We start from the raw sequence: 14253 nt of genomic DNA, 5'->3' as shown, positions 1-14253 counted from the left end.
TCAGTTCCTGCGAGAACCGGTATACCGCAGGATAGCTCGAGCACTTGATCAATTTCTTTATGAGTATTTCAACAGCATGCAAATTGAAATGCCTGCCGAGTCCCCTTGTTACTGAATTTTAAACGCATCCGTGCGCTTCTCCCCGTCGTCGCTGAGCTAACGTCTTATCCTACATCAGGCTCTCGGCTAGATTCAGCGCGCACGCAAAATGGCGGCCGATCGCCGCCGCGACGAATTATTTGTCGCGTCCCCGGAATTCTAAGGGAAAAGAGGCGAGCCAGCGTCTTTCGAAATAAGGTTATCACGTCGTCCGCTGACCCGGCTGACGCTGATTCCGGCGGCGGGCCGCGTAATCGGCGAGCGAAACATTTGCATCTCGGGCACGAAACAACGAATCAACGTGATCCTCGCGCGAGCTAGTACGGTCGCGCGCAAAAAACCTAGAGGGGCTCGTCTTACACAATCGCATCAACGGGAAATCTACGTTCTCAAATTTCAAGGCTTAATTTACGAGTGCCGCGCGAGTAAATCACGGGGAATCGCCGGCGCACATCGCAGCGACAAATTTATTCCTTTTCCTAGTAGATATCGCGTATCGCCGACACACTATCCGCCGCGACTGAAGTTCCTGTGCCGGGCGACAATGGGAAACGCGGCCGGCGAGGGCCGCGACAAGAAAAATCTAAGTCTCAATTTAGAACGCTGCTCCGGAATCCGGACGATTCTCGACCGACATCTCGCTGTATAATATTATTCGATATCTTTCCGCCTCCTCGTGTATGTAAAACGGCAGTAAAGCGGCACGAGAGAAACGAGACGAATGGAAACTGGACGAAAGGAGGGACGGAACGGACGACGAGTGGGATTCTCCTTAAACGATAGACAATGTGCAGAAGCACTTCTCCAGTGTACGTATTTAAATATTTTTGCGTTACTCGAATATCATAAGAAACAATTATTGGTTTTCTAAAATAAGTTGATAAGTTTCTTAATGCAGTTTCGAATTCTCAAATTCTAATATTTTTAATATTTTTATTATGAAACAACTTGTAGCTATAAAACACTGGAATTCCACGTATGATTCACAGATTTAGGGGATGGACATCACTGTAGACGGTTAACGCGAGCACTAACATCGAACGCGGTGTGGAAAATGAAATGTTCGAATATAATTTCAGCGGTCGGAATCGCATGTGACACATAAGTCATCGGAACACACATTTAAATGTCTGATAGGCGACCTTTTGCTCCGTGCAGTCTAATCTCGTAGCTGTCACGGGGTGTCTTCCCTACCGCGTCCTCCTTCGCGCGATAAAACCAGCCGCTTATCGCAAACGATCTCGAGCGTGGCTTCAGAGATCGGCTGGCGCGATTTTCGAGGCATACCAGCGCGTTTACGAGCGAGCAGAAGCGTACAAAGAGCAAAGAGGGCAAAAGACGGGACTCTGTTGGGCGCTTGGCTACCGAAATTGCGCGAAACTTTCATGGTTCCAAATATAACACAAACGAGAACTGACAAAGCCCTTCCAAGAATAATGAGGTTATAAATAATTTCCCTGATACTCAAAAAATCCCCTTCCTCCTTCCTTCGACTATTTAACTCTCCAAAGAGCCACTCCGGCGCGTTTCCAAGTAAAGGTCTCCGAAGGAGTTGGAAAACACAGAACTACCCCGTGTAAGAAAACGCTTCGAAACTTCGAAAATTCTTTCAGATCCTAGATTAAATCCAAGCTTCCCGTAGCTCGCGATGAATATTCTAAAACAGCCCCCATTTAAAAATGAAAATTCGCTCTTTGCCACGGCAACATTCCACGCATTCAACGTTAAACAACCACCCACCCCTCGGAGGTACTTACAATACATCAAGATTTACATACATATTTGTATAAATTCCTTTCCCCCGGCGCAATCGCCGTCTCAACGTCTCAGAAAATTTACAACCCCTTCGTGCCCAAAGAAATACACCTGAAATTTCCAGTCCGCGGAGGGTGAGCGAGTCGAGCCGGAAAGGGGAAGAATAAATCCGCGGCGTGCAACGCTGGGTCACGGTACGCTCGGAAAAAGGACGAAGTCGAGGCAAGTGCACCGAGGACATCCGGGGGATGACGCCGCAACGGCGTCGTCGTCGTCGTCGTCGTCGTTGTCGTCGTCGTTGGTGCACCGGTCCGATGACGGCCGACCGTTGCACGTGTATATCGTCCGTCGCTCGTGAAATGTAGATCGACGGTGATTTACTTATCAAGAATCGACGCTTCGCCGGAGGTAAATGGTCGAGTCGTGACCATTAGTTCACGGACTGGCCAGCCCTGTACGTCGCGGAGGAGCCCGTGTGTGCGAATCGGCCCGGCGAGGGAGTAGGTACGCTAATATCCGCGCCGTGTGAGGCCTTCCCCCGGCCCAACACGATGTTCTTGTCTCTCCACCTAACGTCCATCGAGATATTCCGCCGTGGACCTTTAAATTATTTCGCCCCGGTGATCGGCTCGGGACAATCGGGAATTACGAGCGGCCGGGGAACGGGTTGATATTTTCATTCCCGCGGATCGAGCAATGGGACCTGAGTTACGGGATTGCGAGTGATCCCGAGATTCCGGATTGCCTGTGCGGATTTTCGCGTACTGTCAACACTAAAAGTGCCAGACAGGTCAGAACGACCCTGAGTTCCTCGTTTTGCGATCGTTAAGAGGATAACAGATGTTCCTCCGAGAAATGATTAAAGAAATCGATTTGTCAATACGCAAACTGAATTGTAGATCAACGGGAACCTCGATGAGTGCGTTTTTCGAGTTTCTATAGAGAAATTTCAGGTCGATTGAATCACTCGATAGTTTTAGCGTTATCTGGGGAGATTTCATGGTTCTCTTAGCAACGCGTCGTCCTTTGACTACTATAGTTTATAATATCTTATCTTCTTTGTATTCTAGTTGTGACAAATAAATCAGTGCTATTGAATTGTTGTGTATTGTTCGAAAGGTCTTCTCTGGTCTATGAGTTCTCTGATCGGTATGTGTTAAGTTATTGTAGTGCGGATGCACTAAAATTAAGCGCAAGTATTGTTCTAATTTTACTTTGGGATCTCACAGCGGTTTTAGTAGAGAAATCGATATTCTACGGTTCTGCCTGTTGCGAATTGATGTAAGGAACGTTCTGCTTGCATAAGTGCGTATAGTTTTTTTGCAGGTATAAGTGACCGATCGAACCCCAAACAGCGCTGTTGAAGTTTCACTTCATCGATACGGTTATCACCGGGAGGTTATCCAACGTTATAACGCACTCCGCGGCGCACCTGCCGTCTACGACTTAATTCCCAGCAAACGGTTTTCGCCTGACGATTTAAAAGTGCCGCGAAACGATGTGATTACACGTACGCCCGATGCGAAACGTGTTAAGATGAAATGTACGAGGGGAAAGTAGGGTGGCGGGTATCGTAAACGGCCCCCGACGAATCCGAATGACACCCGAGGCTGGCCGATCACGTGAGTATCAAGTGAATGATTTCACAAGCGAGCGAATAGGCCGTGTCTAATGTGTAAATATGAATGCAAATAAAACAGAATATAACGCCCGCTGTGTAAATTAATTGAATTTGACCGTTAAGATCGAAAGATTTATCGATTCGAATGATTACACGTTCGACTTAATGATCGCCGGTGAAAGGAATGCACCCGGGGGAAAAAGAAATATTTGTTATGCGCAATTAAGGGACGCATTGTCTACGATCGTTCGGACGGATAATAATTGATACGTTTTCAGCGGGGTGATAATTTACGGTTGAAATATTTATAGGCTCCTCCAGCCGCTATTTATTGTTCTTAAGCTTAACACCGATCTAACGGATAAAATAATAGAAAGAATATTTATGAAGCACTGTTACAATTGATACTTCGATCATTACACGCGCCATAAATTAAATTGCGGATAAACGATACTCCTGTTATGGACGAATGGCTTCTATAGAATCCGAGTTTCCATTTCCGAACGTTTGTCTCAATAAACGTCACGAACGTGTCAACGATTCTATGGGATTACCTATTGAATCCTCTATTTTTTCCATCCACAACCGTGAACAGCCAACCTTCGCATTGAAGGGATCAAGGAAATGACAATGAAGCTTCTTCCAGAGACGAGGTAATAACTGTCCCCTCTATTTTTTCCCGTTTCCGTGGATATTAATGTAATTTCGGTGGCCATTACGAGCCTTGTTTCCGCGGCGAGCCTCGCAATTTCAATCGCGGAACGATCCACGCAACCGGGTCAGCTCGTTACAACCAGCCAGGAACAGCCGGTCCACGCTCGTCACGGCAGCAAGTCAAGCAGGGAAGCAATTTCTGTAATTCCAGTGGCCATTCGAAGACGACGCTCGGGAACCGCGACGTTTGCGCAACCGCGGCGGAGGCCTAGAATCGCTACGGCCGCGGCGCGTCACGATAAGGGCCCCGTTTTATCGACGTGCACGCAATTGACAATAAATTGCCGCTGCACAGGCGAATCATGCGCCAGCCGATCGTGGCACAACAAAAAATTATCGTGCCGCGACCTGCTTACGTTCGGAAAACAACGAGATACCGTGCGGCTCGCACGAATCGGAGTAAGTGCTCGAAAAATGCACATCATTTTGAGAAAGGGGCTCTCGAGATTACTCAAATTGTCGGCTGGAGGAAAAAGTGCGCGAGTTACTTCGGTATCTGTCGTTGCAGCGTTGAATCTTCGAGATTCGACGGGTCAAAGATTGATGATTTCATTTGACACCGTTCCTACGAAACACGGTCGCCATGTTTGTATCGCGTACAGCGTATTCACTTGCATAACTCAAGCGAATATTCGGTATTTTCAATGGAACAATCGTACAATCTACTTGCAACTATATTATTATAGAAGAATTCGATGGATTTCTACTAATCACGTTCAAAATGATAAATTATAATCTCTCAGAGGGTGTAAGAGTGAGCCAATGATCAATAGAATGAGAAATAAACCGATTAGCAACAATAATAAATAATGCATACCGGTTGCAATCGGGAATGCGCATTCTTTTCGTCATCTATAAACGCTTATCTCCAATTTCCGTGCAGCTCGCTGTACAATTAGACAACTTTCCCCGCAATGATACATATGATAAATAATCACGCAGGAAGTTACGCAACTCCCCGATTTCCGGTGGGCGAGAAAAAGCGGAATCTCTTTCTACCGAAGGAATGTCGCGTCGCGGAAATTCCGCGGTTCCTTTACCAGACGAAATTCCCATACTGGCGAGTGCACTTGGCTCAGCAGGAATTCTCTCACGTTTCACAGGTCCCGGCGATTTCCATTCCGAGAAACAATTGCGCCCCGCTCGGCCGGGAATACCCGGAAATCACCTGTCCCGCCATATTTCGCGCCGCGCCGACTCCAGACGGTTAATCCCCCGGCTTACGGCCGACAATTCCGCAGGTAAAGGCGTTCGCCGGGCCACTTGACCGCGATCCTTTCGGACGAAAATCGTTCGACCGACCTCGCACGATTTCGGACAAAGACCGGCCAGAATTTTCCTTCGACGGCTTTTGACTCGTATTGTTCGAATTACCGACGGCACAAAGACAAGCAATTACCGCGATGACTTTGACTTCGCATTGTTCCGGGCTATTGGTAGCGTAAAGATAAATGATCGCTCCGATCGGGTGAATCGAGGAGGCGGGATCTCGGAAAGGTAAGAAAAGGATCTGTCGTTTGAATTTATCGGGGATTAAAACGTCCGAAGTCCTGCAACGGCGATAATGAAATTCCCAATAACGTTTAACGATGTCCTCGTTTTCTATGGTTCCAATTCCTATAAACTAGTCCATAACAATTTCTATTGGCGTCCGCGATCCACTTATCGCCGTTTGTTTCTGTTTGCGGACAGTAAATTTTCATCCGGTAATGATACTCGCGTTTCGATTAGCGAAATTAGTACTAGTTTCCAGGCTTCAATAAAACAGCTCTCAAAACATTTCTCAATCCCGCCTGTATCTCCGCGGGCGCCGCGCTGCAGGTACAACTCGCCGTTCAGCATTCAGGGTCATCAATGACGCGCAGATAATCATTCGAGAGTAAAGATATGAAACCGACCACAACGCTGCGCGAACTTCCACGGGAAGCGCTGCTGATAAATGTGGAAATTTTTGTGGTTCTAATTGGTTTACCGCGGTGTTATCGGGCATTCATAGGTACCAGCGTTATTTCTTGTACGGGAACATAACCGCGCCGATGTTTCGTGTCACCGTTGAGACCAGTTTCCGCCGATCCTGTTTCTCGAATTCCCATGAAACCAACCGTACCGATTTGTGGCAAGAAAACGGAGAAAGTGACGAAAAGAAGTACGCGGTGCTATCAAATTTCGCGAAAAATCCCCGTTGAACGTTCGGAAATCGTGATTGCCTGTACCGGTGCGAAACAGGTGTCGCTGCTCTACACGTTCATTAACACCAATATCAAGATAATTAAACGTTCAAATTGATAGCGGCGGAAAGAGTACAAGATTTCCAGGGACATAAATCTTCGTCCCGGGGCAAACGGTATAATTACATTGCACTTAACGTTTCGGCCCCGCGGATCGACGATCGCGATCAATCAAGGCTTAACCGTCCGTAACAAACAAACATGGACACCGACTCACCGATAGTAGTCCTTCTTGCAATATATGTTTCCGTCCCTACTGAAGCAAGTAACCTCGCCTTCCAGGCCCTGACGGCAGTGCGAGCACTGAAGACAGGCGGCGTGCCACCTCCTGTCAACAGCCTGCAGGTAGAACCTGTCGGATATCCGGAGACCACATCCGGCGCAAACCACCCCCGGCACGTCGTCGGACTGCGCCGGCGGGGTGGGCGGGGGCTCCAGCTTCGGGATAGCGTGCAAATGCTCCGATGTCTGCTGTTCTTGCGAGTGTGTCTGCGGATGGAGATGGGAGTGGTGATGGTGGTGGTGGTGATGGTGGTGGTGATGGGTGGCTTGGGGCGGCATGCTCAGGTCGCTGGGGTTCTCGAAGTTGCTGTTGTTGTTCCTGTACTCCTGTCCACCTGCTTCATACGTAAACGACAAAATGAATCTCTGCGCAGATGGGATTACGTGGATGATAGGTGATTTATAGTAGACCGTTGGGACTATAGCTCATGGTTACGATAGGTAATGATCGTGACAGTTAGTAGTTGCGATGGTTAATAGTTACAATGGTCTATCAATTTTTGAATAAACTTCTTCAGGGTATCAAGTTTTCATAGTGAAACGGTGCGAACATATTCTACGTTGCATCAATTTGAATTACTATTTATTCCAAAGTTACATTCAACTGTATATCCAGTAACATTCTAACGAAGCGAACACACATAAACACTTGACGAAAGAATCTGAGGCCCTATTTACATAAAAACATCAGACATCCAAGAAGCAACCCACCTCCAGGAGAATCGTAGTCCCTCGAGTCGTAAGGGGTGGTGGGTCCGTCGTAGCAGTTGTTGTTCGTGCCACAGTGGGTCTGATGCAGGGGTGTATGATGGGGCCCGTGATGGTGGGCGGCAGGAGGACTGCACGGTAAGGTGGTAGGTCGTGCAGCGTCGCCCATGGACGCGGGGAGGCAGGGACTTAGGTCCCTCGCCTGGTCCACTGCTCCGGGCCCCCCCGCACTGCCGGGCCCCCCTTGACGCCCCACAGCCAAGCCGCTGCCACGCTCCTGCGAGCTGGCCGGCTGCTGGAACAAACACCGGTGTCGAGGACTTTAGAAACTCTGCCTCTCGCGAGCCTCGACTGCGTATCGAGCACTTTTTGATTGACTTTTGGTTGCGCTCAACTGACCGGCCATCGGACACTACCATTGGGAACGGTTATTGCGAAGGCCGCCGACGAAAACGGAACGGAACCGTTCGCGGGGCAAGGTCCCTCGAATCGCTGAGTAATCTCGCTCCGATAGATCCGAGTCTATTCGAGCGCACGTTCGACGACGGTTGAATCTAGTCGAGCCTCGTTGGATGATCTCGCGGAACCGCTTCGAAGTCATTTAACCCGAAGTCCCCCGTCTCCTACCGTCGATCGTGTCACCCCGAGAATAAAGAACGAATCGAACGTAATGGCTCGTTAATTCATACCCGTAGCATCGGCTCGGCCGTTCAGCAACACTGTCTACGCTACCTAAAAGAGCACGTTGTTCTATTTCTTCACGGTTCGCCGATGGCAAAACCGACTCGGTAGAATCGGCCCTTTCAGCGCGGCCCGCGCCGCGCGCGAAAGAAAGAGGATCGATCGGTCGCCGTTCGATCCGCGGCCTCGCGTCCTTAAACGTCTATCCTGGCGGCGGTGCCGCGAAGAAGTCACCTAGAACGGTGTCACGGTGCTGCGGAAAAAAGTCGCCGGCGAGAAATCAATGACCAAAGAGAAACGCGCGGTGAAAGTGATCAAGGAGCATCCAATTAAAGGTTCCATCGCGCGGTGAAGCTCGCGTAGCGTGGACGAAGTCCAACCAACGGCACCAAAAATACAACGCCGGCGGACACCGGTGATCCACCCCTTATCGAAAACCCCGTGGTTCACCAATTCCAACGGCGTCCGTCGTCCGCGAAGGGGGTATGTGTGTCGGTAAAAGTAAGCAACCGGCGAACACGGCGAGAGGACACTTTCCATCGAGGCGGCGGACGTCGAGGAACCGTAAAGGCCGGGAAGACGTCGCGGACAGGCGACGGCCGGAATAGGCGAAATAGGACAACAACCCGGGGGCGAACCTGGCGAAGACGAGGAGGAGGAAGGACGGGAAGATGGTACGGCAGCCGAAGTGACAGCGGATTACGGCTCGGTTGACATCGGCAAAGGGCAGCTCGGTGGGCTAGAGAAAAGGAGAAAGATAAAGAGTCGGCGGCACGCTGACGGCCAGTAGCCGGTCGCCGCTGATGGATGTCGCAAGGCGGTGTAACGCGCATGCGCGCGACCCTATAAGGCGCCCGGAGCCGACCAATCCGAGTCGCCGCCGTGTTTCAACTGTCAACGCGGCAGCGCGCGGCGTACACCGCGGCTCGCTCCGGACATAAATTACGCGGACTAGCTACCGCTGCTGCGGCTGCTGCTGCTACTGCTGCAGCCCTGGGTCCTCTCTCCGTCCCTCTCCCTCTCGCTCACTCTCTCTCTCTCTCTCTACCAGCACGTCTATCCCTTTTTTCCCTTTCCCCCCTCTGACTGTTTCCCGGCACAGCAACCCTCTTCGGACAACCCTTGCCTCCGCGGTTTCCTTTCCAGCCGCTCTTCGTCTTCCTCGCGGAAAACCGATGCTGAAGTTTACGACACCAGATACCGGTATTTACTGCGACTCGGAGCGAGCGGCGCGTTTGCGATCGACGGAAGGGCGGTAAACTGCTCTCCGCGGCGGCGGGATATCGTAAAGACCGCGAGCCGGAGTACCCGCGGCCTCGCTGACGAATTTAAACAAGGATTCCGTTGGCCGCGCGGAATTAATTGGCGACTTCGACGCGCGTCGCGCCTCGGGGATGCTTCGGGGAATATTCTGATCCGATCCAATTACTGGATTCATGATTCACGTCTGCGAGCGAGGCGTATCTTGGTGATCGAATATGCCGAAGCAGCGATTTTCAAGGGACCGTGTTGTAGTTTGTTTTTGTATGCCTGTTGGATCCTCGTGGATGGATTCCCGATGAATGCGGGGAGCGGGACACTCGCCGGCTGCTAAATAAAGAACAAAGTAATCTGGACGATGATCCGCGCGCGATATTCGCGTTCTGATAGACACGCCGCTCTTGGTTTTTTTCCTTCTTTTCCTGTCCGATCGAAGTCGATACGTTTTCAGACACCCACCGCGCGGAGAGATCGCCCGGATAAATCCCGGGCCGCGCGTTACGCGCCAAGGAAACCGCGCGGTAGAAATTGCCGGGGCTTGGTTCGTCGCCGGATTTTCACCGCGCGACGTAACGGTTACGCGGACGGCCGTTGTTTCTTATGTAATAAACCGGGTCGCGGAAGGAATCCTAGGAACGCGATAGTTTCCATTTGTCCCGGCGACCGATCGGGATCCGCGGCCGTTTTCTATCGGGGATCATTGACTAGCTTTCGATCGGAACTTTGATTGGACGAATTTCTTGCCGCCGTCGCCGTGTCGCGCCGGTACGCCCCGCAGAGGTGGACTCGATTCTCTCGCGGAGATATGTAATTTTTGAACTAGTTCTGCCGATACGTGGAGGACGACTTCGCTGGCACTCGGAGAATTCTTGTTTCCTCTCGAAACGATAGTGAAAGTTTCTTTATTTTTTGCTTGGCCTAGTTTGTCGGGAAATTGCCGGACGCCGATGAATTAATTTTTAGCGTCCGCTCCTTGCGAGTTCAACTGTTAACGCGTTGTTCTTCTTGCGGTCGTTTCTAAACTCGCGATGCGATTACACGGAACACGAGGATCGAACGATGACGGCAGACTCTTTCCGAAAATTGTCAACTTTGACTTACAGTTAACATTAGCCTTCGAAGCTGAGCGTCTCGAGCGAGGAACGGACAACGTACGCCGTTCCAGGCTTAATGTCATCATTAACCTCCAGCGAATCGTTCGAACAATGCACGCTTTTTCCAGCGTTGAGGCGCGTTTCTTAACACTCCATTGTGTTAAGTTGCACTTGTGCGGCCGAAGACGTTCCCGGGAGCAGGCCGGCTCAGGTTTTCTTTCGACGTGTCTCAATGAGGTTTCCCAACCGCTCCTTGTATCGGGCATCCACGGAATCGCCGGCAACCAGTGTAAATGTAAATTCCACCTCCGACGAGCCGTGGCTGGAAATTATGCCCCGGTTTTTTTCCATTTGCGCGCCGGGTTTCTCACGAACCCGTCGCGACGCGCCGCTTTTTGCCGTCCTCCATTTTGGAGCGCGAGCACAGCGCTACGCCATGCGAGAATTTTACGAATGAAGAAGCCCGTTCCTTATGCAGATCAAGAACCGCGACCTGTGACCCAGATATCTAGTCGCTTCCGAGGAAAAGCGGACACCGACGACGGAAATGCCTGCGGCAACGGAACTGACCGAAAGAGGATGTCAGAAATAAATCTTTCACGAGGATAACCTTCAACTCTTCCCAACGATTCCATGCTTTCGCTCCTGTTTGCAAAGAAATCAGTCAAGAACCTTCTTCATTTAATAGTCATTGTGTTAAAGTTAATAGAAAAGACTGCCACGACCTTTCAAAAGACTCCAAATTGACCACCTATCTACAATATATTAATCATTCGAAAAAACCACATTCAACAACGTCATCACTAAACAAAAGAACACCAACATCTCAAGCCCAAAACCCACGAAAAACAGATTACAGTAGATTACTCCCACACTTCTCGATCCTACACGACAGAAAGGATATTCTCTAACATCGAAGCAAGGTTCCCACAAACGCAGCACGAGTGCAAGTCCATTTCCAGGATTTCCCGCGATTTCGCAAGGCGCTATCCTCGCGCGGCCATCCTATAAATTTCCCACGAAACGGCCGCGACCGGTCGATCGATCTTCACCGGGCCCGCAGATCCTTATCCATCCGTAGAAGTGGACCCGCGGCGCGCCGGCTCGGACCCCGCGGAACGGACTTTCACCGCGCGGCGCGCCGGCGAACTTGCACAAGACCCCGCCTTTTTCATTTTCGCGAAACGTGAAGTAAATAACGATCGCGCGGAATCCGCTCCGCTCCGCGTCGCTCTGGGCCAGGCCGTGCCGAGCCGGGCCGGGCCGGGCCGAGCTGGCCCGGTAGAATGCCGGCAGAAATGTCGTCCGGGCCCAGCTCCGTCGTCGGTCGTGCGTCGACCGCGCGCCGTTTCGAGATATCGACCGCCAATTGCGAACCGTTCTCCGTATGTACCTGCACTCTCGCCTCCGCTTCTGTTTTCTCCTTTTTCGCCCGCGCCGCGAATACGCGCTGACACGTTGACTGACCGCCGGCGACGATAACGGTATGATTTAGCGAGTCCCGCGGTCGATAACGAATCTGAGATTCATTTTTGCGAGGCTCGACCGCGAGGCCGAGCTCGCGAGGAATAAGTAATGAGGAGCGAGTCGATTTTTCGGGGAGCACGGTGGGAAGGGGGCATGGAAATTATTCGATACTCGAGGAGGGATTTCGTTCGATCGCTATGGTATACTCGATCTGATTGAAAAGTGGAAAGGGAGCTGGGAATCGGTAATGAGGTGTGACGATTTTTCGAGGGAACGACGAGACAAGGGGATATGGAAGGTGGTAGATATTGAGTCGAAGGATTTTGAAAAGTGTACGATAAAATTGAGAAGGTTCTTTAACCCTTTGTCCTACTGACGAGTAACGGACAGTTTATTACCAATTTATTATCTTCAAAGTTAATTTTCACTTACAGTGGAAGGGATCATTTTTTTGCGTTCCTTCTAAATTGTGGATGGTAAAATGTTACGAGCTTAGTGAACGTGAATAATACGCCAAAGAGTTGAGTTGGATTTTGTTGATACTGTACCGAAGAAAAATTTGTTAAGGGAATCGTACGAACACCGTGATTTTCAATTCGATTCTCGACGACCTTCACACCATTCGAACTCTCGTCGCTCAATTTCGCGGTCCTTTTTGTCTAACGATTGACGGTCGAGCCACCGCGATTCGTCATTATCCGCTGAAAATCGTTGGCAACGTTTTTACCTGGTTACCTGGGAACCCGCAGAGCATCCTTGAAACTTTTCCCGGCAGAGCCGCGCGTGGAAACTTCTCAGGGTGAACCGAATCGATTGGACGCAGTTTTCCCATCGTTAAAACGCGGCGGGCGCCGCCGTCGTTTTCCGAGGAAAAGGCAGCCGTCTCGGGGAAATTCGATTCGTGGGCCGCAACGGATCGTGGCACGCGACAGAATGACTCGCGCCCCAGTTGCTTTAACACGTTGACTGCCGCAGCGGTCACTGGTGACCGACGGTTCTGAATCGCATGAGAACAATTCTAATTTGTAAGATAATCGACGCTGAATACAAATATCTAAGAACACAAGTAAATTTGTAATAGTTACCAATCGGTTTAGTTATAAATAATTAACACTAAAAAACCGTGCCAGTCACAGTAACTGCTTTCGGTTTTCTTGTTTCGCAATCATTGATACCTTAAGGGCATCGAATAATCGAAATGATTTTCGAAAAAGATAGTTCAACTTGAATGCTATAATGAATGTCCGAAGAAACTGAAAATAATCTATTACAATTTTTACAGGGATTACACATCAATCAGATTAATAATATTATTATATAAAGACACTTAGATACATGCAACTTTGCTAATTACCACAGCATTGAAAAAACATTAAATTTGATTCGATTTCGTTAACTATTTAAAATATATTAAATGACAATATGATATTTGAATTTTTATTTATATACATATCACTATCCGCAGAATTCAGTTTCCTGAAAGTCAGCCGGCAGGCAATGTATCAACAACTGTTCCTATTTATCTTCGCTACGGAAAAATAAGTTACGTAAAACGCCGAAGTTTTCCGCAGCAGTCAACGTGTTAATGCCCCGTTCGTGGAAGAAAGAGTGGCAGAAAGAAAACTGTGACGGGAAAGGAGCCGGCAACGAAGTTGCGAGGCTTTTGTTATTTCGCGTGGTGTTTTCTGCGCTCGCGATAAGACACCGTGAAATAAATTTCATTAGACACGGTTTGAAAGAGATTTCAAAGTGCATCACTGCCGCCGCTGCCGATCCACGCGCCGGATCAAAAGTTTTTGCACGGGTTGCCGACGATTCCGTCTCATGTGCTGGGAAAATCAGTTCTACGTGGTTCCATTCGAACCGCTCCGAATCTCAATACCCATTACCACATCTTATCTTCAATTCGTTTCTGTGCGATTCCGTTTTGCCGATTAACTCTGGCGTTGCGTTCCCAGAGAAAATTACAATCCTCCTCGAACCATTTTACGGGTGGTAAAGCTTCGTAATTGAATTTCATAGGAATCCTCTGCGCGCGTTAGCGCGCCTATGAAACACGAAAATATTAACAATCGCAACGATAGCCGGGGACGAATCCGATGAAACGAAATTCCTGAAATTTCCCCCGAGAAACCGGAGAAGAGGCGATCGAATACGTTATATTCTATCGGGAAATGTCGAATCCTTCGACTACCAGACGTACAAACGCAATTTACAGCCCACGGTCATACTTCTGTGCAACAAAAAAGCCGAGTACCCCTTTCGAAAGAGTCAACGGCGCACACCTTCGTACACGTTCCGCGTCAAAGTGTAAAATTTCAAAGCAAGGACGTTGGGATCGGAC

The 14253-nt window shown here is 49.6% G+C and overlaps 1 protein-coding gene across 3 annotated transcripts in view; it reads right to left on the bottom strand.

Annotated features, from left to right (window-relative positions):
* Positions 1-14253, bottom strand: part of LOC116435082 (protein apterous-like) — a 58575-nt gene that overhangs the window by 34560 nt on the left and 9762 nt on the right. Inside the window, exons 2-3 of one of the 3 annotated variants that reach the window (XM_031994249.2) lie at positions 7411-7702; positions 6635-7037 (exon numbers count right to left, since the gene is read on the bottom strand). In XM_031994249.2, the coding sequence (XP_031850109.1) occupies positions 6635-7037; positions 7411-7702 (695 nt within the window). The remainder of the gene's footprint in view (positions 1-6634; positions 7038-7410; positions 7703-14253) is intronic. The other 2 variants (XM_031994251.2, XM_031994250.2) reach the window with 2 other exon arrangements.

The sequence above is a fragment of the Nomia melanderi genome, chromosome 4 (assembly GCF_051020985.1).
Source record: "Nomia melanderi isolate GNS246 chromosome 4, iyNomMela1, whole genome shotgun sequence".
Classification (NCBI taxonomy): Eukaryota; Metazoa; Arthropoda; class Insecta; order Hymenoptera; family Halictidae; genus Nomia; species Nomia melanderi.
Note: the sequence above shows the minus strand (reverse complement) of the source record. Positions and strands in the feature narration are given on the sequence as shown.